Source organism: Danio rerio, chromosome 23 (assembly GCF_052040795.2).
Source record: "Danio rerio strain M-AB ecotype USA chromosome 23, GRCz13ab, whole genome shotgun sequence".
Taxonomy (NCBI): domain Eukaryota; kingdom Metazoa; phylum Chordata; class Actinopteri; order Cypriniformes; family Danionidae; genus Danio; species Danio rerio.
Genome location: NC_141043.1, coordinates 38414424 through 38440807, shown reverse-complemented (window position 1 = coordinate 38440807; position 26384 = coordinate 38414424). Strand labels below are relative to the sequence as shown.

The 26384-nt window shown below is 36.1% G+C and overlaps 1 protein-coding gene and 2 long non-coding RNA genes across 7 annotated transcripts; 2 read left to right on the top strand and 1 right to left on the bottom strand.

Moving 5' to 3' along the window:
* Window positions 1-1507: 1507 nt before the first annotated feature.
* LOC147831334 (uncharacterized) lies at window positions 1508-16742 on the bottom strand. Of its 2 annotated transcripts, XR_015523832.1 has the most exons (4): window positions 16325-16463; window positions 4175-4386; window positions 3263-3389; window positions 1508-3219 (listed from the first exon to the last, which is right to left on the bottom strand). It is a non-coding gene; the product is annotated as an uncharacterized LOC147831334 (long non-coding RNA). The 2 variants fall into 2 exon arrangements; XR_015523831.1 differs by lacking the exons at window positions 1508-3219; window positions 3263-3389 and having other exon boundaries at window positions 3751-4386; window positions 16325-16742.
* LOC147838257 (uncharacterized) lies at window positions 10023-14231 on the top strand. 4 transcript variants are annotated; one of them, XR_015523820.1, is made up of 6 exons: window positions 10023-10076; window positions 10204-10265; window positions 10740-10806; window positions 11605-11657; window positions 11768-11883; window positions 12475-14231. It is a non-coding gene; the product is annotated as an uncharacterized LOC147838257 (long non-coding RNA). The 4 variants fall into 4 exon arrangements; XR_015523822.1 differs by having other exon boundaries at window positions 11610-11657; window positions 12475-13674; XR_015523823.1 differs by lacking the exon at window positions 10204-10265 and having other exon boundaries at window positions 11610-11657; window positions 12475-13674.
* Window positions 16601-24775, top strand: klf15 (Kruppel like factor 15). The gene is given in 3 exon segments (NM_212746.3): window positions 16601-16752; window positions 18705-19941; window positions 23863-24775. Coding segments are annotated over 2 exon segments (1329 nt in total). The 5' UTR covers window positions 16601-16752; window positions 18705-18781; the 3' UTR covers window positions 24032-24775.
* The last annotated feature ends 1609 nt before the right edge of the window (window positions 24776-26384 follow it).

Here is a 26384-nt window from a genome sequence, read left to right as displayed (position 1 = left end):
ATATATAGTGCTCTTAAAGAGACAGTTCACTCAATAATGTAACAAATCTGTCATCATTTTATTCACCTGTAAAGTCAGTCAAGGCTTTCTGACATTCTTTATTTTGTTGAACACAAAAGAAGGTGGTTTTAATAATGTTGAAAATCTGTAGCTAATGACTTACACAGTTTCTTTTCTTATTATGTGTAACCAGGGGATGTGACACTGACAACAGAGGTGCGGATCCACATGCAAGTTTATTAGAATGGTCAGGCAAGCAATGGTCAACACAAATAAATAAAAATAAAAAAATGAGGCAAGGATCAACAAACACGGCAAGACAAAGGAAAACACGTTGTAGTGTCACTAAATGATTCATTAGTAGTTTCACTAAATGATTCAATTAAATGTTGTAAATAAATCAGACTTTTAAAATTTAAATACTGTCATTTGACAGATAGAGGACCATGCATTTTGAGCAAATCAAGGTAGAACCAGGAGCAGCCGACTAGTGTTTTTCACATCAAACTCTATATGGGATTGTTTATGTTTTACTGGAATAAGTTCATTATTTAATGTTACAACTGATACTGCAGTAGTTAATACACTGAAAAAAAAATATTTAAAGATTATTCCTTGGATTCACTATAATTTTTAAGTTACAGTAAGTGGTTGTAAACAAATTTTTTTGGGCTGAATTTAAACAAACAAAACTGTGGTATTTTTAAAAAATCCCACAGTCATTTTGTGGAGAAAAATAAATGCTGAATCAGAATAATATAATATAATATAATATAATATAATATAATATAATATAATATAATAAATTATAATATAATAATATAATACAAAATAATGTAATATAATATAATAAAATATACTATAATATAATATAATATAATATAATATAATATAATATAATATAATATAATATAATATAATAATATAATATAATACAATATAATGTAATATAATATAATATAATAAAATAAAATAGAACAATGGTCATAAATATAGATACTTTTCCACTCGCATTACATTTGCAATTTTTTTCTCAACAATAACCATATAATAATAATAATAATAATAACCATAATAATGTTTTTCCTATTATACCTAAAAATCTCTAAGGCTCATATTATTCTCATTTTGTGCTCATACTTAAAAAGCTTTTTAAAAATTAATAGAAAAATGACCAATACACTAGACTACAGTGTAGACACTTATAGAGATATAAGTGTGTAGATATAAGTGTGTAGATACAATAGTCATTACATTATAACCATTAAATTAGTTTAATACACTGTTTTTTGAGGGTTGGTTTATATATATATATATATATATATATATATATATATATATATATATATATATATATATATATATATATATATATATATATATATAATGGTTTAAATATATATATATATATATATATATATATATATATATATATATATATATATATATATATATATATATATATATATATATATAATATATTAAATGTTACAAATGATACTGCATTAGTTAATACACTGAAAAAAATATTCAAAGATGATTCCTTGGATTTACTAAGTTAAGTTAAGTTTTTTAAGTTAAGTGGTTGTAAACTATTTATTTGGGCTAAATTTAAACAAACAAAATTAAGATGAACATTACCTAATTGAATTTGTTTGTTTGAATACAACCCATATAAATAGTTTGCAACGATTTTGCAGAAGTCATTTTTCAGTGTATGAGATAAAGCAACGTTTTCCAGTAATTTTTAAATATTACTGAATTAATAAGGAAATTTCCCATAGCAAATTTAATAAATATACGAGTTTGGTATATATTGGGCGACAGGGTGTCGCAGTTGGCCTCGGCTGGGTCAGTTGGCGTTTCTGTATGGAGTTTGAATGTTCTCCTCACGTTCGCGTGGGTTTTCCTCCAGGTGCTCCGGGTTTCCCCCACAGTCCAAAGACATGCGGTACAGGTGAATTGAGTAGGCTAAATTATCTCTAGTGTAGAGTGTGTGTGAGTGGGTTGCAGCTGAAAGATCATCTGCTGCGTAAAACATGTGCTGGATAAGTTGGTGGTTCATTCCGCTGTGGCGATCCTGGATTAATAAAGGGACTAAGCCAAAAAGAAAATGAATGAATGATGAGTTTGGTATATTTGGCTCACAGCCCTCAGTCATGTTTGCTTTTTGGCCCTTTATAGGAAAACATTTGGGCTTTAAAGTATCTCCTTTTGTTTTTAACAAAAAAAGTCTAAACTCACAAAGGTTTGTAACAACTTTAAGGGTAAATAAAAAGGTGAACAAAATTATTATTTTTTTCATTATTATGTCTTTAAAGGGACAATTCACCATAAAATGTATTTATCCTTTATTTATTTCAAACATTTATAAGTTTGTTTCTTCTGCTGAACATAAAATTAAATGCCATAAAACTGTAACAAATGACTTGCATAGTGTTTGTTTTTCCTACTACGAAAGTCAATGGTTACAGGTCTTCAGCGTTCTTTAAAATATCTTCTTTTGTGTTCAACAAAAAATATTATCTCATAAAGGTTTGGAACAGCTTAAGGCTGAATAAATTGTTATTTTTACATTTTTATTTCTTTAAGGGACAGTTTACACAAAGGGATATCACAAAAGAAGATATTTAAAAATATGTTGAAAACCTGTAACCATTGACTTCCATAATAATTGTTTTCCTACTATAGATGTCAGTGGTTGCAGGGTTTAATCTTCCTTTAAAATATCTTCTTTTGTGTTCAACAGAAGAAACTTGTGAAGGTGTGGAATCACAAGAGGGAGAGTAAACAGTGAGTACAGTTGAATTTTGAGGTGAACTATCCCTTTATGTGTATTGTACATGTTCTTTTTGTACATTATACTGTAGGTTTCTTCAGGTCAGCTGATTGGTTGCAGGGCTCATCTGTGAAGAGAAGAAACCCATCTGTGCTCTTTGAAAGATGTTTTTGAAAGGTTTGCAATGGTTTTGGCATCAGGCTGTAAAACCTTTGTTGAATCATTATTTTTAGAGGATATAGAGTATAAGTTTATGAGTTTGTTAGCCATGAGAAAAATTATTTTAAAATGAAATGGCTGCTTAAAGGGACAATATGTAATATGTTTTCATGATTATATCCAAAAACCACTAACAGTATTATATTTTGCTGATAGATGTATTTACATCATCCCAAATGTTTTAAAGAAAAACCTAAAAAATTTGTTTTTTACCTTTCACTCTGCAACCAAATTTAGACATAAAATTGACGTCTTTTTACATACGTCTTTTCCATGACGACATGGAAAAGACGTCTTTTCACCTTTCATTTTTCAACCAGTTTTCCCTGTTGTTTGGATGTCTGACAATGTCTTTTCGACATCTTTTTTTGCTGGGTGGGCTGTTGTTTACCTGTAAGAAATGGAAGCCGTTTCTTAAATATCAATTTGAGGTGTTGGTTAGGACAAAAACTCCTTTTAATATGGAGAATATTACTTCAATTGGGTTGCCTTTGCCTTAATTTAGAACACAGTTTAAATCACTCGCTCCTGTCCTCAATCTGGCAACCTACGCTTGCATTTGTTTTGATCCAGGACTGCACTACCTAGTTCAACCACTGGGTGTCAAACTTACATACATGAACCTTTAAACAGTAAAGCCTTCATACGATAATTTTTTTTTATTTACATTTAAAAATGCACAAAAGCCTCACAAATGTACTTTGCAGAGTAATAGAACAGATTTTAATATGATATTTTGCAAATAAATGCCCTTAATGTGTTTAAGCCTTTATTAAGATTCTCATGTTAATGTTTACTTTCAGTCTCTCATTTAGGGAAGTTATATCTCTTAACTTTAATAATAAATTTACATAAAATGCTGTGGCTCCTCATTTATACAACCACAATGACTTCTCGGACTTAGACCGAGTTCTGGGCTCAAGTCTGCATTCGATGCATCCTCAATATTAGGAATGCATCAGAGTTCTGTCATGGGTCCTCAATTCTTGCAGTCAAACTGAACTTTGGCGGTTGATAATGACGTTACACTATAACACAAGGACGCATAAGAACTCTTATTGAGAAAATGCCAAGTGTCAAACTCAGTTCCTGGAGGGCCACATCTCAGCAGTTTATCTTTAACCATAACACTCCTGATCAAACTAATTGAGTCCTTCAGGCTTGTTTGAAACCTACAGGTTTAGTGCATTGGAGCAGAGCTGGAACTAAACGTCTGCAGGGCTGCGCTGGAAGATGCTGCACTTCATCACCTCTGCCCAGTGTTGAAGTGTTTGCGGGTCAGCGAGTGACAGGTCAGTGTTTGCTCTCTGTCATTACTGAATCAGTCACTGGCAGCGTAACTGTGCCCTCTTCACCACAGCATGACCATCACACCTCTCACTGCTCCACTGCAAGAAAAAGCCAATGAAAAGCAAACAGATTTAGTGTCCGCAGCCCTGAAGAGGTGAGCAGGCTGAGACCCATTTGATCCCCGTACTAAAAATACACTGAGTGACTTCATAGAGCCAGACATAGAAAACAGCAACACCTTGTGCGCAAAGCGGCTTCCAAGATCAGCCTTAACTACACAACTATATACTATAACTGTCCATCAGTTTAAGTAACACTAATACTTTATATAGATGAGGAAGTGAAGCTGTTTTCTATTGATTAAATTAATAGCCAAATTGTAAACCTTGTCAAATTCTAATTTAGCTATATTTTTATACCTAGTTGAGTATATATATATATATATATATATATATATATATATATATATATATATATATATATATATATATATATATATATATATATAAGAATTAATTGTACAGTGAGTATGGAAAAAAAAAATCAGCCCTCTTCAAAATATATACATATTGTTGCCTGAAATGAAGACAGACACAGTTTTGTTTAATCTAGGTGTATTTTTTCAGTACAACGTATAACATCCATGTAAAAGATATAACACCAACATGTCAGAATTCATGTGACTCAAATCCGGCCCACATACCGCATGGAATGATGGCACTTGGGCGGTCCGCTCCTGTTTTCCAGATCTGGGCCACAAATAAGCCATAGCAATATCACATATTAGCCAGAATTCAACCAAATGAACCAGAACTGACCCTAATCTGGGCCACATTTAGCTTTGATTGTGGCCCAGATCCGGCCCACACCAGACACTTACATCGGGACCACACACTGAACGTAATGATGGCCTAGGGTGGTCCGCTCCTGTTTTTCAGATCTGGGCCACAAATAAGCCAAAGCAATACTACATATTAGCCAGAATTTAACCAAATGAACCAGAACTGACCCTATTCTGGGCCAGATCTGGCCTACACCTTACACTTGCTGGGTGCGGCAAAGTACAAAACTCCCAGCATACATTGCAATATGATTACATTCTATAGCTTATTGATGCTCCAGTTTTCATTGTTTGCTTTTGATTCTGCTGTTTATGTTGAAGTTGTTGATTTTGTCACTTTTAGTTTCCTGTTTGTGAGTTTTGTTCATTTTGTTAATTGTAACCGTTGTTGATGTTCAAACGCTGATTATTGATGTCTCTGTAAGCAGAAGTTGAACCATAGATTTTTTTTTAGCTTATAAACCTTCATAATTCTATGGCATGTGCAAGCATGTTACTTCTAATAATGGATTAAACATTGGTGAACATCAGTGAATTATATTATTTCATCAGGTTGTGCCTCACTTAATTTTATTGTTTGTTTGTTTTTTACTTGACTTGTTTGTTGTAATGAATAAACTTTTCAAGCAAAGTTCTTAAAAGTTACAGCAGCCCCAAAAAACATTTATATTAAGAGGTTCAGGACTTTGAGCCCAAGACAAACAATTTTTTACCATGATGGTGACTTTAGTCCATGTGGCCCACATATGTTTTAGGATAACTGGGCCACATTTTCCATATCTTCTCTGGGCCAATGTAGGCTAACGGCTGCATTAGCCAGAGCTTACTGTGCCGAATATTTGCCAAAAGTGGCCCACATATGTTAAAATAACTGCTCCTGTGATCGACCCTTGCGTGCCTGACCATTCCTTTTGTTAAAAAGACTCAGGAGTGTGTGTGGTGCATGCCTGAAGTTGTAGTCCATGCACTAGCGGATTTGTAGTCCATTAGCGATCTGCAGCCGCTGGTAATAATAACATATTAATCATTTGTTTCCTATAATTATTAAATTTAAATTTTTGTCATTTTAAAAATATTGCAGGAAGAGTGACAGTTAAGCACATTTCAGTCTTTATTTTATGTTACTCTGCATTGTATGTTATTTCTATTTACAGCATTCTAAAATTACAGTCATTTATATATTTATACGTCACAGCTTGTTGTACAAATGCATGTAAAGTATTTTCAAACTTAAAGGGGTGGTCCACTATGATATTATAATTAAAACTTTAGTTGATGTGTAATGTAGCTGTGTGAACACAACATCTCTGAATGTAAGACGCTCAAAGTTTATTACAAAGGGAGACTCTAGCTTTTACAGGGTTAGCTTAGCAAAGCCTTCAGCGAACAAAGTTTGGGGACTACATACAAATACATCCAGGCCAGTGAGATCACAAGGGCTTCCAGTTACATGCATTTACCACGCTTGCACACCCTGCGCAGTGAAGGGGTGTGGCCAGAGGCACTGTAATGTTACATCAGAGAACGCTAAAATGCCATCCAAACACTGCTATTTCCACAAAGCTTGTTTTGTTTTTGTATTTGGGCTTCCAAAGGACATGAAACAAAGAGAGAAGTGCTTACAGTTTAATTTAAATTATGTTCAATTATAAAAAAAATATATAGCTAGCATTTGACAATGATCTTTCTCAGTTCATTGCTGGATTTGACTAAAGACTCTTCCAACCAATGAAGCTGTGGATTGTGAGCCACAACCTGTAAGTGTTTTTATTTGTTAAAATTGATCAACTACATGCACAGTTTCTAGCGTTAATGGTATGTTTTAGCGAGGACGTAAACAGGCATGTAAACAACGGGAAATGCTGTTTGGCACCGTTACCAATTTAGCTGCAAATTCATATTTATCCATCAAACCCCTGTAAACCCCCACAATCTTCACCCAGCGCTGCAGTGTCTCTCTATGCAGCAGCTTTCCGTGTGTTCTACATCTCAAATAACTTGCAAAAGATATATGAACGCTTCATATTACCTACTCCGCATATATGTAAAAGACCCTTATAAGATTTTATTTTAGAGAGCAGACGTGAGGTTCAGCTGTGTGCTCTTCATTATTCTGTCTGATTCAGGCAGGTAACTCTGCTAACAGCTGCTCAGATTAACAGTATCTACACAGTGCAAAAACGTGTAAGGACGTGACGTGGAGCCAATCCGCGAAACATAGCACATTGTGTTAGCGGACCAATCAGAGCCTCTTGAGGGAGGGCTTTCAAAGGAACTAGGAAATATGACAGTCGTTTTCATGTTAGCTGAGTAGCTGTATATACTGTAATCGAAGTAAGATATGTTAACAAATAACGTGATTGTCTACAGGTGAAGCATGAGCACACATTGCTTTGCATTTTATAAACACAACCAAGCCTTAAAAATAAACTGTAGACCACCCCTTTAATTTTATGTTGCTCTTTTAAATAAGCCAATATAATATTTTTAATATTATAAAAACTGTATCAAGCATATTTTAATCTTTTAGTTATTGTATAATGATTATATAATATAAATTATATAATTTAATTATGACATAATTTTATAATTTATTTCTTAATGGTAATAACAATCATCTCTGTTTTTTATATATTTGTTTATTACAAAAAATTATGCCTGTCAAGCATATTTCAATCTTGTTGATGATGTTATATAACCCCTGTTATATATAGTAATTTACTACATTTAATTTAATTTTCTTTAAAAAAATTCAACCTTTATTGTACATAAATTTATATTGTCCGTATTATGTTTATTTTTGTCTTAATTGGTAAATATAGTCAATTGCATGCATACCACAAATATCAAGCATATTTCTAAATTTATTTAACATTTTTACATTTAAATTACATTTTTAAAAAATGTGTTATTACTTCATAATAATAATAACTTAATCCTTAGGCTTAGTCCCTTTTTTTGTTGGAGGTCGCTACAACGGAATGGACCGCCAATAATAATAATAGACCAAATTGTATATAATTATTATAATGTAGAGCATAATTCTAAGTCGAGATATATATATATATATATATATATATATATATATATATATATATATATATATATATATATATATATATATATATATATCATAAAACACTATCATTAGAAAGTGAACTATACATGTATTCCTCTCTGTCACATGACCAAATGATAGATACCCTGTGTTTCTGAGAAAAGCTGCAATTCTTATCTAGCAACACTGTTTTGACCTGTTTGAGTGACTATTATCAGAACATATTGTACTGCTTGGTCTTGTTTGACTTATTTGTGAATGCCTTGTTGTTTTTTTGCCTCTCATGACTTTAGACACACCCTAAAAAGCCTGAAAAAAAATCTGGTTCAAAGTCTTTCTTCTGATCCGTAGATTTAAGTTATACTGGTTAAAAGTTAAGCCAGTGTTCTGAAACATTTGCAGAACCCTCAGCTTATTAATCAATGAAAAAGCAGCCATTATCATTTTATTGCATTCACATTTTGTCTTTATGAGGTCAGTACTTTAATCCCATATTAAATTGCCAGCTGTAATCTTTTCAGTTTAATCTCACAACACTATAATGCCATTTGAGGTTGGGTTTATTGTATTACAGCGCTGTTATTAAAATGACTTTATAAGACAAGACACAGCTCAATTGTGAGGTCTAAAAAAACTAAATGAACTCTACTTTATCAATTTGTGTTTGTAGATTTTATTTATGCATATTTTTCAAGGCTGTTTTCTCAAAATATATACTTTTATATCCTGCACTAGGCCATAAATCTTCATGCATATATTTTCGGAAGATTCTTACTGATTGATATGTTAAACAAAATTTGCATGATTATCAACAACATTTTGTTCTACAAGAAAATAGTGAAAATACAGTTCGCAGTATTTTCTGATTGAGATATTGCCCAAGTCCCCTCTGTAAAATCTGGAACCTCCCTTCATCCAATGTTGAAATGATTGGGCTAGAAATGTATGGAACGAATGCAAATTAGCACATATTCAATGAAATCATGTCTTATTTGCATATGAAGAGTTCATTACCATCTGAGTTCTTCTTCCTAAATGAGCATTTTTTTCCTCAGACTTCTGTGTTTGTTCAGTTATTTCACTTTAAAGGCAATGAAAGAGAATATTCCTCAACAAAAAAGTGAAATAACTGATCCTAGTGTACACACAGGAGCCTGAGAAAAAAATGCACTTTTTAATGAAGCATTTCAGATGGCACACTCTAAAAAATGCTGGGTTGGTTTTTTAACCCAAATGCTGGGTTGAGACTGCTGGGTAACAAAATTGGGTTGATTCAACCCAATTTGGGTTGAAAATCGATCTTTATCTATAACCCAGCAGTGCTGGGTTGGGAACGCGGACGTGAAAGAGAGCACGCACGTCACGTCAACATGCAGGGACATCAACGTGAGAAACCGCCATTTTCTTTGCGCTGTCTTTGAGGGGAAGCGAGTGAAATTCTGTGTGAGACGTAAGTTATTTAGTGTGTTTTTAACAATTTTCATAAGAAATAACACACTTAGTTTACTTAGTATAATATACACGCGCTTTTTTTTCTGTTTCTCCGCCTGATGGCCGACTTGTTGCTCCGCCTCACGCTGACCTGTGCTCGCCTTATGGCTGAACTGTTGCTCCGAGTCCGCCTGACGAGCCACCTGTTTGTCCGGATCTGTTTCTCCGCCTAACGGCGACGTGTTTCTCCGGACCTGTTTCTCCGGACCTGTTTCTCCGCCTAACGGCGACCTGTTTCTCCGGACCTGTTTCTCCGCCTAACGCCCGAGCTGTTGCTCCGCCTAACTCCTGACCTGTGCTCGCCTCACGCCCGACATGTTGCTCCACCTCACGCCCAGCCTGTTGATCGGTGGACGGGTAAGCGCGCATGGCATCGGAAGGAGCTCGAAAAGTATAAGGTAACTAATGAAACTAACGTGAAGCATGTTTGATGACCACTTTATAAACACAACACCTAGGATAATTTAGGAGCTTTTTATTGTAATAAAATACCTTTTGAATGACACAGATTTTTATGTTGGCTAGGTGATGACAGTAAGTAACGTTACTGTGATTTGTGATCTTTCTGGGGTGTTAACTGTAAAGCAGTAAGTAGTATTTTTACTATTGTATTTCTTAAGTTTGTTCATGGATTTTTGTGACAATACTTTGATGCATAAGTGTTGAATTCAGCTTCTAACAATGTTTTTTTTTTTTATCAAAATATATACAATAATTGTCCTGCTCTGCATGTACATTTTGTTTAGCTGTACATCTGTACATTGAATAGCAAATGTTATTAATTTACTATGAGCATTTTACATTCTAGACGTGATTTGAGCTATCTTTAATTAATCCTGTATGTAAGGGTCGTTTCATGCTAACGGAAATGTCTGAGCTAAGACTAATTCCAACCTAATCATCTTCGACTGCAAAAAGAAAAAGTTTGACCACCGTTTTATGTGACACCCTGGATAATTATTATCATTTAGGAGTATTTTTGTGATATAGTGACTTTTGGCTAACATGATCTTTTTTTACTTAATTTTGCTTAAACGCTTTTATCTGTTATTCTTTTTCAGATGGATAATTGCGTGAAAATCAAACTAAAAGAATGCAATCTTGAGGAGTTAATCCCCACATTTGAAGGTATGTAATAATATTTTACTTGGTTCATTGTAATCATTAGGGCTGCCCTTGTCTAAACATTTGTCTGGTTGACTTGTGATGTTCATTTGAAGCATTAGTTGAATAATTACAGATTTATTAATAAACCATTTATTCATTAATTCATTTTCTTTTTGACTCAGTCCCTTTATTAATCTGGGGTCGCCACAGCGGAATGAACCGCCAACTTATCCAGCATATTTTTTACACAGCGGATTCATGCAGCATACATTGACCTTGCCAGTGTGGACTTTTTTTCTGCAACTAGTGGGTAGCACATTCGCCTCATAGCAACAAGGTCACTTGATCGATCCTTGGCTGGGTCAATAGGCCTTTCTGTGTGGAGTTTGCATGTTCTCCCCGTGTTCGCGTGGGTTTCCTCCAGGTGCCCCGGTTTCCAAAGACGTGGTAAAGGTGAATTAAGTAGACTAAATTGTCAATGGTGTATGTGTGTGAATGAGTATTTGTTTCCCAGTGATGGGTTGCAGCTGAAAGGGCATTCGCTGCATAAAACTTATGCTGGATATGTTGGTGGTTCATTCCATTGTGGTTACCCCAGATTAATAAAGCGACAAAGCTAAAAAGAAAATGAATGAATGAATAATAAATTTTTAGTTGACTAATGGTTATTCAATTATTAGGGGGCAGCCCTAGTAATCATTAGCCACTTCAACACTTTAAACTGAGAGATTGAACTCTAATGCCAATTTGTTTTTGTCTGGTTATTTTTTAAAATCTGCTGTTCATGCAACCAGTGACATTCTCTTGTTTGATTTTTAGCACAGGAGCGAACCTTTCCTCGTTTTTAGGTCAATTTGAATACAATTCAGAGGGTAAGGATTCAATTAAAGGTTTCTCGATGCATAATGATGCATTTAATGCATAATGATTGTCTTAGTTATTTTATTAACAATGAAAATGTTATTTTTATGTTTGTTATTAGGGTGGCATGGGGGCGCAGTGGGTAGTGCTGTCGCCTCACAGCAAGATGGTCGCTGGTTTGAGCCTTGGATGGGTTTCCCCTCCACAGTCCAATGACATGCGGTGTAGCTGAATTGGGTAAGCTGAATTGTCCATAGTGTGTGTGTAAATGAGAGTGTGATGGGTTGCAGTTGAAAGGGCATCTGCTGCGTAAAACATAAAAAGATGTCACCCAAGATGTTCATGTCATTCTTTCTTCAGTCAGAAAGATTTTTTTTTTAGGAAAATATTTCAGCAATTTTATCCATCTTGGACTGAGATTGTGCCTCATTTTTGAAGTTTTTAAAGAAAATTTAAATGCGGCTTCAAATTATACAAATACGGTTGCAAACAGTCCCAGCTCAGGAAGAAGGGTCTTATCTATTCTCATTAAGAAAACACAATTAAATACTTAATAATTTCAAATGCTCATCTTGCCTTACTATTACTTATTAAAAAAAGTTCCTTAGGCAAACCTGTTGTTGCATTGTCATCTTCACTCGGGCCAAAAAATTGCAGCATGGTGCCATGGTCAGTGGTTAACTAATGCAAACACTGGCTGATAGCTTGGTGTGTTATGGCCTTAATTGCTTCTAAAGGTATTTTAGGTGTTCTAAAGTTAACTCTAAAGATATTTAACTTTTACACTTTTGAGTTTTTAATAAATCTTACTTCTATTTATTTTTTCAGATTGGGACCAATATTGCTGAGTATCTTCATCCATTGAATTCAAGAATCTATTGAGTTTCCTCATGTTCTCATCCTTGGAGACCACCACTTCTTTCAAGCCTTTGCTCACGTGCTGTGCTATTTATTATTGCAAAGTACATTACTTGCCAAAGTGGACGTTTGCTATAAAGCATTCTACATCTTTGGTGTGAACTACCCCAAGCAGTGTTCCCTGGTGTGGCAGACTGTGGTTTATGGACATCCTGGGGAGGAGACACTAGCAGTAAGGGTTCTGCTAGCATTAATTTTTGCTGACAAACAGTAATAATTAATACTGTGACCTCACTGCTTCCTTGGATTCTGTGTTCTTTAACTTGTACTTTGGATTGTGGGGGAAAAGGAGCACCCAGAGAAAACCCACACGAACACGGGGAAAACATGCAAACTCCACACAGAAACACCAACTGACCCAGCTGAGGCTTAAACCACCGACCTTGTTGCTGTGAGGCAATCGTACTACCCACTGTGCCACCATGACACCCATTTCTAAAGAATAGTTTTAATAACTCATTTCTAATAACTGATTTCTTTTCTCTTTGCTATGATGACGGCACATAATAATGGACTCGATATTTTTTAAGACACTCTACACTGCAGTTACATTGCAAATAATGTTTCTTACAGACTCTTTTATATCTCAGGATTGATGTTTGCACATGATTGTTCGAGTAAAAGTTAAAAAAAGTTTTCCTATTTCAAATTTGTTTTAAAATGCTTCCATCCTCAGGTTTCATTTTAACTTTTATATCTGTTTTTTCTTCAAAACTGCATTTACATTGAACTTGATCATCCTTACTGATGATTGCTTTATAGCTCATATATTGATGTTTGCACATAATTGTTAAAGGGAAAGTTATAAAATGTTTTCTTATTTTTTCTTAATATAAAATTTGTATTTTCTTAGTTTTTATTGTTTGTTTTGTTTTTTCAAGCTGTTTGATGCCTTTTCATTATTACTTTCACATATTTTTTTCTGCATTGCAGTTGATGATTTATATGAGAATATGTTGATGTTTGTGCTCAAATTACTTTCTGACTTCAGTCATTTAGATGCATTTTCATTATTACTTCCTTATACTATTGTTTTTCTCTACTCTGCAATAACATTGCAATTGCCTTACTGATGATTCCTGATTTATAAATGATGCAAATGTTTTTGAATGTATTTCAAATATGCATTTTCTTAAGGTAATTTGTCTGATTTCAGTCTGATGCATTGTTACTGAACTTTAGTCAGTGTTTCTGTGATACAGTTTGATAAATTTTCACAGAAATCGTCTTAACCCTTTAACAACCCTTTCAAGAAAAAAAAATTGGATTGCATTTCTCAACTGCTAATGTCGCTATTGAACACTATCAGTACATTTTAACACATGTTATAATTTCTAAAATATCAACCTCTACCAAATGATTGATATGTATGTTTATGGTAAAAGTACCAGAATTATGAAAAATCTGAAAAATTATGTGTAAGACCAATTAAAAAAAAAATATATATATATATATTTTTTTATATGTATATAAACATTTTGAACACTAAATCATCTTTTTTCTTATGACTTTAACAGTCATTATTTAAAACAGTAAAAACAAGGTCAACCATTTGGTAGAGCAGGCAGTCAAAGGGTTAATGCTGAGGTGCAGATGGGAAAAATCTCAAATTCATTTGGACACATTTTATCTTTTGTCATAAATAAAATTCCATTACTGAACAACTATGTATTGCTGTAGAATTGTTTTTATTTTAGTGATTTTAATCATCAGTTTCTAGATTAAATTTCTGACCCATTTTGGGTTACATTCAACCCAGCAGTGTAGTAATTTTTAACTAATAGTTGGGTTAAAATCACAACCCAGCATGCTGGGTTAAACTTGTAACCCAACTTGCTGGGTTAAAGTAACCCAGCGTTGGGTTTGTCCCTTTTTTACCCAGCGCTGGGTTACCAAAACAACCCAAATTGGGTTGTTTTCAACCCAGCAGTTTTTAGAGTGCACTTTGAAGGCTTTGGTATCTGAACTCTTCACATTAAAACATTACATTTTAGAAAACTGGTAACACCACAATAAAGTTACATTATTTAATCTTAATATATTTACAACTGTGAATAATAGGCGGTGCTTTTATTCCATTATTTATTCATTCATTCATTCATTCATTTTCTTGTCGGCTTAGTCCCTTTATTAATCCGGGGTCGCCGAAGCGGAATGAACCACCAACTAATCCAGCATGTTTTTACACAGCGGATGCCCTTCCAGCCGCAACCCATCTCTGAGAAACACACACACAAACACACTCACACACTCACACACTACAGACAATTTAGCCTACCCAATTCACCTGTACCGCATGTCTTTAGACTGTGGGGGAAATCGGAGCACCCAGAGGAAACCCACGCGAACGCAGGGAGAACATGCAAACTCCACACAGATACGCCAACTGAGCCGAAGCCCGAACCAGCGACCTTCTTGCTGTGAGGCAACAGCACTACCTACTGCGAAACTGCGTCGCCATCATTTATTCATCTTTGTTAAAATTAAATATGAAATTAAAAAAACGTATATAATATGAATAATACAGTCAACCGTCACTTATTTGTTAACTCACAGTGCATTAGCTAATGTTAAGCTTTGGATTTTAATAATACATTAGTAAATGTTGAAGAATGATTAATAAAGGCTGTCCTGGTACTCTTTTTTCCCATTCATGTTAGTAAATGTTAACTATTGCAAACTTATTGGTGTGTCCAGAAAATTTGTAATATGAAAAAGTTCTGAATTCATAATGTAATTATCAATCAACTGGGAACTATTTAAGGGACAGTTCACCCAAAAATGAAAAATCTATTATCATTTACTCACCCTTTACTTGTTTCAAACCTTTATGAGTTTCTTCTGTTGAACACAAATGAAGATATTTGTAAGAATGTTGCAAACCTGTAACCATTGACTTCTATAGTTTTTGTTTTCTACTATGGAAGTCATTGTGTTTTTTTTCCCACTATGGAAGTCAATGGTTACATGTTTGCAGTTTTCTTCAAAACATCCTCAGTAGTTTTCGACAGAATAAAGCAACTGAAAAGAAGATATTTTGAAGAATGCTGCAAACCTGTAACCATTGACTTATATAGTTTTTGTTTGTCCTACTATGGAAGTCAACAGTTACATGTTTACAACTTTCTTCAAAACATCTTCAGTTGTCTTCAACAGAATAAAGCATCTGAAAAGATGATATTTTGAAGAATGCTGCAAACCTGTAACCATTGACTTTTATAGCTTTTGTTTTTCCTATTATGGAATTCATAATGTTTTTTTTTTCCTACGATGAAAGTCAACGCTTACATGTTTGCAGCTTTCTTCAAAACATCCTCAGTTGTCTTCAACAGAATAAAGCAACTCAAAAAATTCTGGAAAAACTTAAGGGTGAGTAAGTAGTGATTACATTTTCATTTAAAGCGACCTATCCCTTTAATGACTATTAATTTTACCTATTCAATTATCATTTACTCACCCTTTACTTGTTTCAAACCTTTGTGATTTTCTTCTGTTGAACACTAAAGCAAATATTTTTAAGAATGCTAAAAACCTGTAACCCTTGACTTTTATAGCATTTGTTCTACTATGGAAGTCATAGTATTTGTTTTTCCTACTATGGAAGTTGATGGTTACTTGTTTGCAGCTTTCTTTAAAACATCCTCAGTAGTGTTCAACAGAAGCAACACATAAAAGTTTGGAACAAATTGAGCGTGAGTAAATTGTGATTAAAATTACATTTGACAGTGAGCTGTCCCTTTAATGACTATTGATTTTTTACCTATTCAGCTTTTACACTTGACCTCATCCTCCGTCGTCTAGGAAAACAACTTTCCCCTGCCAAATGCAGGACCGCCGCAAGAGTTAAAGTTCCTCCGCTCGGTCAGTTGACAGAAGCAACTGTGTACTTCAGTAAAAGCCGTTCATTGACGACAAAAGGCAAGAGTCCTGCCCTCGTCGACAGATCCACCAATCCCGGCGTGTGGAGCGGACGAGCCTTCAGCAGCCTTTCCCCAAATCTACTCTTAAAGCCCACAAGACACAATCGTGTGACAGCAGCGTATACTCCAGACAGGAGAGCATGATCGGCCATGAGACGCCTCATGTCTCAAGGGCACATTTAACGGCTAATGAAGCATTCTTCAGCACGGAGAAACGGATTCTACTGGCGCTTTAAGCACCCAGGATTAATGCGAGTCATTTAGAGAGGTAAGTTTGCCTGTTTTTATGCTTTCAATTGCGCGTCGACTAGTCGCGTGCGTGCGTGCGCGGAAACTGCACGCAACTATTTGCTGCGTCGAAACGTGAGGCAAATACATTATTAACAGTATTTATTAAGTTGAAGTATATGAATATATTTATAGAGAGAAATTTAATAAGTAAACAACGCATATAATTATTTTATAAAGCATGTACATAAGTGTTGCATATTTAAAACTTTGTTTTTGCTATTCCTAAATTACATTTATTTATATAATTCAATATTTTAATGATTGAACATATGTATTGCTTTGCATATGTAATTGTTGTTTATTATTATTGTTAAGTACACATATTTCATGTAATCTTATTGTTGCAACACCAATTATATATTTTCAAAACACATTTAGAGTAGAGTATGCCATTAACCGGAGATTTAAAGTCATTTTGCTGTGTCTAGGGGTATTTGAAAAACAAGGTCTCCTCGTGAGTTTGCAGTGGACACATGTGGGTGTTGACACTGCCTGTAGATGTCAGGGTTACTTTCGGTCATTTTGCCACCGACAGGGGGCGCTTGAATCACCAACGCGATTAAACACCATTTAAAAGTTTCCAGTAGCTACTGATTCATGAAGTACTTCAACCATCTGTGATGGAGATCATTTAGTATATTTTGAGGGGATATCTGTGTTTACTTTTTATAATGTAGCTTATTTATATGAGTGTGCATTACCAATATATGATTCATTTACATTTGCTAGAACTTTTTCATGTGTTATTACACTGTTATGACTGCAATTTCTTTTTCCCTTTAATTTTAGTGCATGAGCCAAGGAATGCTCAAATGAAATTAGCAATTGCTTTGGTGGTTAGCTTCCCAGAAATGAACAATGTTGCCTTATTAAATGTCATACAAGCAGTTGATAAGCTCATAGCAGCAGTTGGTCTTCCATGCTAACAAGAAAAGCATGCTATACATCAAATTTAACACACACACACACACACAAAAAAACAGGATAAAACAAAGTTATTGCACAAAGTTTCTGATTTAATTGCTGAGTTGTCTCACACATAACAACATCATTGTATGTGTGCCCTTGGCAGGAGTTTTGGTTTCCAGTTATCATCTGTTTCCAATCAAGCACAATAATATAAGACTCTGTGTGTGCACAATGCTATCTTGTCTAAATGGGGTTAGCTTATAGCAAGGCTTGTAGCGAGGGAGTAACATGTTCACATACTTATTTTAGCTTGACGCATGCAGCTATTACAGTAAATTGTTTCCAGTGCCTCACACATCCACAAGACAGGAGTTGATGTTAGCTTAGCCATTAGCTTGTAGTGTAGAATAGAGTCATTGAGTTATAGTAGGCCTGGCTCTGTGTACAGTTGATCTGATGACAGCTTTTGCAATGCTGTCAAACATTTAAAGGCATGAAAATCTCAAATATAAAGTGAATTACTGGCATCAGTGGTTCCAAAAAGAAACTTTTCATTCCACAAAAGGTTCTTTATAGTGGAAAAAAAACAATATAAAGAATTAAAAAAATGTTCTCCACCATTAAAAAAATATATATTTAAATACCTTTCCACAAAAATATTTTTCAAAATTAAAAAATCTTCTGTGGCATAACTGGTTCTTTTTTTAAGAGTGCGCCTGTATCTTTGAGAGTGTGCTTGTACCAAGACTACATGCTGTCTGTTAATGTCTATATATCATACATTCTGAATTAATTCGAACTGTTTAGGTCTGTTAGTCTCATGATTGCTATTATCCTATCAAATCAGATATTCAAATATAATCGTAAATGTACTCAGTGATATCTTGAAAAATCAGGCCTCTAGGTTGCTTATGTTTGATGCCATTAAACTTTTGTAGGACAAAACAATGTCTAAATTAAAGTGTTGTGCATCTATCATAGGTCATCACTGCTAATCCCACTTTTCTTATCTTTTTATAGCCAGAGAAAGGCCTGAATCATTCACAGCAGGGAACTGTTCAAGTGGCCACCTTGCTTTGGACAGGCATTAGCCAGGAATGGTGGATCACTTGCGTCTTGATGAAGAGACTTTCTTTCCTTACACTTGTTTGCTGCCAACCCATAACCCATCGGATATGGTGACAGACGAGGGGGTGTACCATATGCTTCCATCCCCATTCTCAGACGATAACCTGAGTGACTCATCTAGCCCACGTTCCTGTTCCAGCCCTGAGTCTCAGGGGTTGGGCTCTAGTTGTGGGAGTAACTCGAGTGGAGAGAGCCAAGATGGCCTCCTTGACTTCCTTCACTCTCAGTCCCTAACCTTGAGCCAAAACTCCTCAACCTCGATATCTCCTATGGTTCCTCCTGTCCTTCCAATGGGGCTGGCTTGGGAGTCACGACGGGACCGTGCCAAAGAGGAGTGCTTTGAGTTCCCTGTTTTCCCTGGAGACTTGGAGGACCATGCGGGGCTACTGTTTCAGCCCACTCTGGAGGAGATTGAGGAATTCCTGGAAGAAAACATGGAGGTGGTGGCTTTGAAGGAGGAAGCTGGCGAGGGTCTAGTAACCTGTGCAAGCATCCAAGGAGCTACAGAACCTCGGGCTCAAAGCTTAGACCAAACAGTGCCTGTCTTGAGTGACATAGTTGATGCCAACTCTGATCCCAAAAGTCCCACAGTAGGGACCTCAACAAATCCTCAGAGCTCGCTGAAAAGGGAGGACTCTTCTGGGAAGGTTGTGATGGTGGAGAGTCCAAGCATGCCTGTGATTCTACAGCTTCAGCCCGTTCAAGTGAAACAGGAATCAAGCCCTAAAACCCCATCCCCCTCGTCGCCAACACCACCTGCTTCAGACATCAAAATAGCCCAGCTCCTCGTCAACATCCAGGGTCAAACCTTCGCCCTGGTTCCTCAGGTGATCCCGCCAGCCAGCCTTAACAATTCTTCCTCCAAGTTTGTCCGCATTGCCCCGGTTCCTATTGCCGCTAAGCCCTTGGGTCTTGGGGAGAACGGGACAGGTGATGGCCAGGGCACAGGGCTTGTAGTTGGAGGTCATAAATTCCAGAAGAGCTTGGTTGCTGATCTTATAAAAATGCACAAGTGTACTTTCCCTGGCTGTGCCAAGATGTACACCAAAAGCAGCCACCTAAAGGCCCACCTGAGGAGACACACGGGCGAGAAACCATTCGCATGCACTTGGCCTGGTTGTGACTGGAGGTGAGTGGTAAAGTATGGAGACATCCCATGTGTGCACAACTTTGTTTTTGAAAATATTGTTTGGACAGATTTCAGATCTATACATTTACAAATGTCAGTGCTGTACAGTTTTTTTTTCCCTTTACGTAAGCACTGAGGTTAACTGTCAAGGTCTGTGTGTGTACGAAAGGCTTTCACTTCAGTAAGTTGTAGTTATTGCGAAAGTGGTCATTATCTTTGTTGACCATCCATGAATGAACTTCAGACAGAGACTAGGCAAGGCTCAAATCTAGCAGTTTGCTAGGTTGATACTCATATTTTTTGCTTTTGAGCAAGTTTTTGAATATCAGTTTATATTGTTGCCATTCATCAAACCTGCAGCAATACACTTGCATTGAAGTGTCAAGTAATCCTGAAGAGCTTGATTACATGGTTCAGGGGTTTAATTAATATGAACAACCAGAAGCAAGACTGAAGACCCCTGAATTAAACAAACCAATTAAATCAATCAGACTTTTTAATGTTACATGCTGTAGTAAACATTACTCCAACAATTTATTAACACACATTTGATTAGGCGTAGTTTGCCGTAAAGTTACATACACAATTCAATGTGGTTTATAATGCATCTGAACAATTTGTTGGAAGATATCACCTATTACTGCAATTCAGCTGCCTACTCTGCTTGACACTCACTGTGTATAAATTTCATTCTCAATTTGTCCTTAGATTTTTGGGTCTTGTTTTGTGTTATCTCTGCTGTTTGGAGATTAGATAAAGTCTTTGAAGAGGCAGACTTTGCCCTATTCGCTGCTACATTTGTTTACTCTTAGTCTATGTCCAGCTCCAATCTTACCGAACAGGCCTGGATACCATGTAAAGTGCACCAGCAGTTGCAGTAAGGTCAGGATCGACAGTCTTGATAAAGCTCCAAGTGCTGGTTATAGTATGTTCATACATTTGTGCATGATGTTTACTCAGAAAGTGCAATCTTAAATTGATTGCAGTAGTTATCAAGTTTGAGTACATTCTTCAAGCACTTGGCATAGTAGTATCCCTGATTTAGCTTTAATCAGGTTCCAAGTTCCTCTCTCAGATGAGAGCTGCTGTCAATGATCTAGTCAATGCCTAGTTTCATGAAATTCATTAATTTTCCTTCGGCTTAGTTCCTTTATTCACCAGGGTCACCACAGCGGAATGAATTGCCAACTTATTCAGCATATGTTTTACACAGTGGATGCCCTTCCAGCTGCAACTCAGTACTGAGAAACATACACACTCATTCACACAAGTACACTACGGCCAATTTAGTTTATTCAATTCATAGTGCATGTCTTTGGACTTTGGGGGAACTTCACACAGAAATGGCAACTGACCAAAATGGGGCTCAAACCAGCGACCTTCTTGCAGTGAGGCGACAGTGCTAACCACTGAGCCACTGTGTCACTAGATTCATGCCAAAATTACCAAATTATATAAAAAAAACCAGAATGGCTGGTTGAATGCTAAAGAGAGAGAAGTCTCTTGTCAAGTGCGGTAAGACCTAATGTTGGTGAGGTCTCTTGTTATCAGTGACCTTGGTTAGCCTTGCTTCTAGATAGCAGTTGGCAGTGACTGTCCTTCAGCAGTCTGAGAGTCTGACTGAGGTCTCCGAAACACCGTCAGGAAATGGATGCAGGGAAGAAAGCAACAGAAGAATGCCCCATTGGCTGCCTCAAGCCAGGCTGCGGCAGTGATCTGCCAGCATTTTCAGCATTCCTTTGGTACTCCGCAAATAAAATTGTCCAAGTGACACAAACACACAAAACCAAGCTCGCAATCTGATTGGAGATTTCTTTGACCTAAAAGTGCACACAATAGTTTTAAAAATGGTGCTTAACTGGAAAACACACCAGTTGGCTTGGTGTCAACACGCGTTTTTCGCGCACATGTCATGTCCTTTGCTATTCCCCCATAGGGGCCTGAAAACAAACCAGGAAGCTCATACTTTGTTTCATGCAGCTTGCACACAAAGGTTAGTATAGGACAAACCTGCATAAAAAGCTGTATTGGAACTAATGCAGTTTGCAGTATCAACATGTAGCAGAGCAAGCTGGCGTATTTTAAAATAGAAAGTAAGGACTTCCTGGGTGCAAGCATAGGCGCAGGCTTAGTTTTATGTGTTTGCAAAGGAGTAACTCTTTGTCCACAATGCAAAAGTGTGTGCATTTGAATGCAAGTGTGCTGTAGAGCATGCTGGAACAGCTTCGATTTTGAGCTCTGACGTCCAACAAGGAGGGGTGCCTCATCCCATCCTGTCCCACAGGGCAACAATTAGTCCACCACTATCCCATCCCAATATACTTCAAAGACTTGCTCGCATACCATGCATGTGGTATATCAAATACCCTGACAGTCAAAAACCACCACAGCTATATGACTTAGATGGCGAAATCTTCTCTTTTGTGTTTGAAATGAGAATCTTATTAGTTTTCTTAGGCACTGCAGGGGTTTTGTGTTTGGATTCAGCACAAAGCTAGCACATTACAGCTAGCGTAGCTGCAACTGCAACTTTTCTGTCTAAGCTTGTTATGAAGCTGGAAGAAAAGCTAAGCAGGAGAGAGAGGGACTGGTTTTTATAGCCTTGCAAATACTCTACACATGTTCCCGGGACATTAGAAACAGATACTACCTCGCCTATGGCTTCATATGAAACCTCGGCATGGGGTTGAGCAAGAGCTGCTTTTCTCATTTCCAACAGAAGTACACCCTCTCTTCAGATGCTTATTATTGTGTAAGATGTCGATTGGTAGTATAAACGTAGTGTAAAGTTGAGTTATTTTGTAGTCTGAAGATGTAATTTCCCAGGAGGCTCTATTATTTTACTCAGTGCAGGGTTAGATGGCATAACTTGGATTGAGTTAAGGGAAATGTTTGGAATTGTTTTTAAATAGCTGTGTTTTTTTCTGCTTCTGAGAGTTGCTTTAAACATTAACAGCGTGAATGTGGTGCAAATCTTCTGTTGGAACTTGAGCACTGGGTTAAGCTCTGGGTTAAATATAGTTGCTCATTAGATCTGCTCTGAGCTCAAACCATTTGCTGCAGAGCAGTGAAGACACTGAGCAATTGTTTGACAGTTTTAACGGACTCTGCATGCGCTCCGTGTCAGATTATTCGACTTAAAGCCCGTGAAAGAGATTTCACTGTCACTGATTCAGTGCTTTTCATTTTGATACTCAGTAACGCCAGAACTATTTTCACCTTTTATCCAGTTTCGCAGTGATATCTGCTCTTACAAAATCACATTTGAGTGAAGACACTGAAATAAGAATGAAAATTGTCATCATTTATTCACCCTTCTCTTGTTCAAAACCTATTTGAGTTTCTTTTTTCTTTTGAAAAATGCTATTGACTATGTTAGTGCAACCAGCATTCTTCAAAATGTCATGTTTTGTGTTTAACAGAAGAACGAAACTCATAAAGGTTTAAAACCACAGGGGAAAATAAATGAAGAATATCTTTAATTGAAGATCTAATTTGTTCGCTATTATGTATTTCCATAATGGAAATCCAATTAAGCACTGGATGTTTACTTAAAGTCCACAAGAAGTCTTGCTTGTGGACTTTTCATGTAAATTTCTTCACTAATCATTATGAACAAGCATATTAGTTTGGAAAATCATGAGACACAACTGAAGTAACATTAGGATAGCTGTTTCACAGGCATACAAAGTTGGTATATTTAGATGAACGATCACGAGAGCAGGATGAGGAACGTAAATATAGACCATGTTGACTTCAATACAACTGTAACAGAAGCATTTAGACCCTCCTCCTTTTTTAGACATGGTCATAAATCAAAATACCAACGAAAGCGAGTAACACAGTTGTACAGTGCTTTCCACAATACATATTGTTTGATTAAAGTGCATATTTGGCTTAATCTCTGGACTTTTCTTGCAGATTCTCCCGGTCGGACGAGCTATCACGGCATCGCCGGTCTCACTCTGGAGTGAAGCCCTACCAGTGCCCCGTCTGTGAGAAGAAATTTGCCCGCAGCGATCACCTGTCCAAACACATCAAAGTCCATCGCTTTCCACGAAGCAGCAGGACAGCGCGCACTGCACACTGACCCCGCAACACCCCCACCGTGGAGACACAGAGATAGAAAGAGCAAACCAACCAACGAAAGACTTGTGGTACTGTGATAATTTATTACTTGAGGCTCGGATGAGCTGAAGAAGAGTTTGTTTTGAAACTGTTACTTGACTCGTCGGCCTCACAGATGTCGTAAGATTCGTAGATTGTATTTTTGTAGCGTTCGACGATTGTTTTTTATGTTTTCGAGAGCAAATGTAACATTCAAAGCATTTTTGTTTGATGTATGAATTGTTGATGTATCTGCCCGTCATCAACATTCCTTGTTAATATCATGGTAAAGTTGCTTCTTTTTGCCAACATAACGTGTTTAGCTTCTCTAAACCAAAAAATCAAACAAACAAACAAACAAACTCGAGTTCATTTGAACTACTGATCATTGGTACCTAGCCAGCACCTTGATGTCAAAACTACTTCAAAAACACATTAAAAAACCAACACAGGCGCATTGTGGATACATACCCGTGTCTGCATTTCTGAAGAGCGCAAATTATGCAGCCAGAGGTACCTCTGACTGCATTTTGTCTTTAAAATGAACGCAACGGATTGGTATGATACCGTCGATGGCTTCTGTTCACTTTTGGACATTTTTTCCAGTGTTACCAGTTTGCCCAGTAGCTTGATGCATACATTGGTGAACTTAAAGCACTGAGCAGAGTTGACTGCTATGTCAAGTTTTAGAATGGTTTTAGAAACCAGGTCAAACAAAAGCAAAAAATAAAATAAATAGATAGACAACAGCCTGAAAATTATGTGGTGACATGCCGTGGTGACTTTTCTTTTTAAAGATTGGTTGGGTTTAGGGAAGGGGGTGAGTGCAGAAACTGCGAGCAGACGTACAGTTGAAGTGAAAATTATTAGCCCCCCTAAATTATTAGCCCCTCTGTATATTTTTTTCCCGATTTCTGTTTAATGGAGAGCAGATCTCAACACATTTTTAAACATAATAGTTTTTCATAATTGATAAATTTTATCTTGCCATAATGACAGTAAATAATATTTGACTAGATATTTTTCAAGACACTATTATACAGCTTAAAGTGACATTTAAAGGCTTAACTAGGTTAATTAGGTTAACTAGGCAAAGGTAATTAGGCAAGTTATTGTATAATGATGGTTTGTTCTGTAGACTATTGAAAAATATAGCTTGAAGGGGCTAATAATTTAATTTAATAATTTAATAATAACCTTAAAATGTTTATTAAAAAATTAAAAACCGTTTTTACTCTAGCCGAAATAAAACAAATAAGACTTTCTTCAGAAAAAAAAAAATCAGACATTCTGTGAAAAAATTCTTGCTCTTTTAAACATCATTTGAAAAATATATAAAAAATAAAATAAAAAAAATAAATTTAAAGGGGTCGAATAATTCTGATTTCAACTGTACCTCCGTTTACGTATTTCGCTGTCCCCAGAAATGTAGACCTAGGTACATATCCCCAATGAGCCTGGGTAGAAAAAAAAAAAACGTGTTAAAACACATGACGTTCATTTGACATCCACACAGTGATGCCATTTTGATCAAAATAATGACCCCAAAATATTATGATACTAAAACTACAAATGTACACTGGATTTTGTAACCCTGCATTACATGTAAACTACCTTGATTTCAAAACCACATCAAATGGGCTATATGCACAGCTAGTGTTTTTCAGCCAATGATGAACTTTCGGTGAAAGATTTATGTGAATGTTTTAAACTTCATAAGGTTCCTTTTACCGCATCGATGTTGCAATGTAATTAAAATACAATCCGTTAAATAGACTTAAGCATTTAGTTGGTTGTTAAAGCGTAAAAGTTGATGACAGACCATTTAAACAGTTAGGATCAGCACAGAGCGCAGAAACTCCATTGAAAATACTAAGGGTAAAATAAATTTCCATATTTTAAAGACATGGTGCGGAAAAATATAATTTAGTACAGTGCATCTCGTTTGGTCTGCTACCCACTTTATATCGTATCTCAGCCAGGCAGTGAAGATCTTTTTTAAAGAAATCAGATCTTAAACCCGACAATTCACCGGAAGCCCTGGGGCTGACTGGCTGAAATAAAAATCAGTGTGCATATAGACCATTGATGTTTAATATTGGTGTCAAAAAACACCTAAAAATTAATTCATGTGTTTTTCGACTATAATGTTGTGTCAAATTGATGTCGTCTTGACATCAAGATAGTCAACCGGCATCAAATCGATTAGTATTTTGGAATTTTAATCAATTGTATTTTTTGACATCAAGGTGCCCGCTGGGTCGGACTGTGCCATTATAAGCTATTGGCAAACATGGAGGCTTTTCCTCTTGACTTTCAGCCTGCAAACTGTGAAG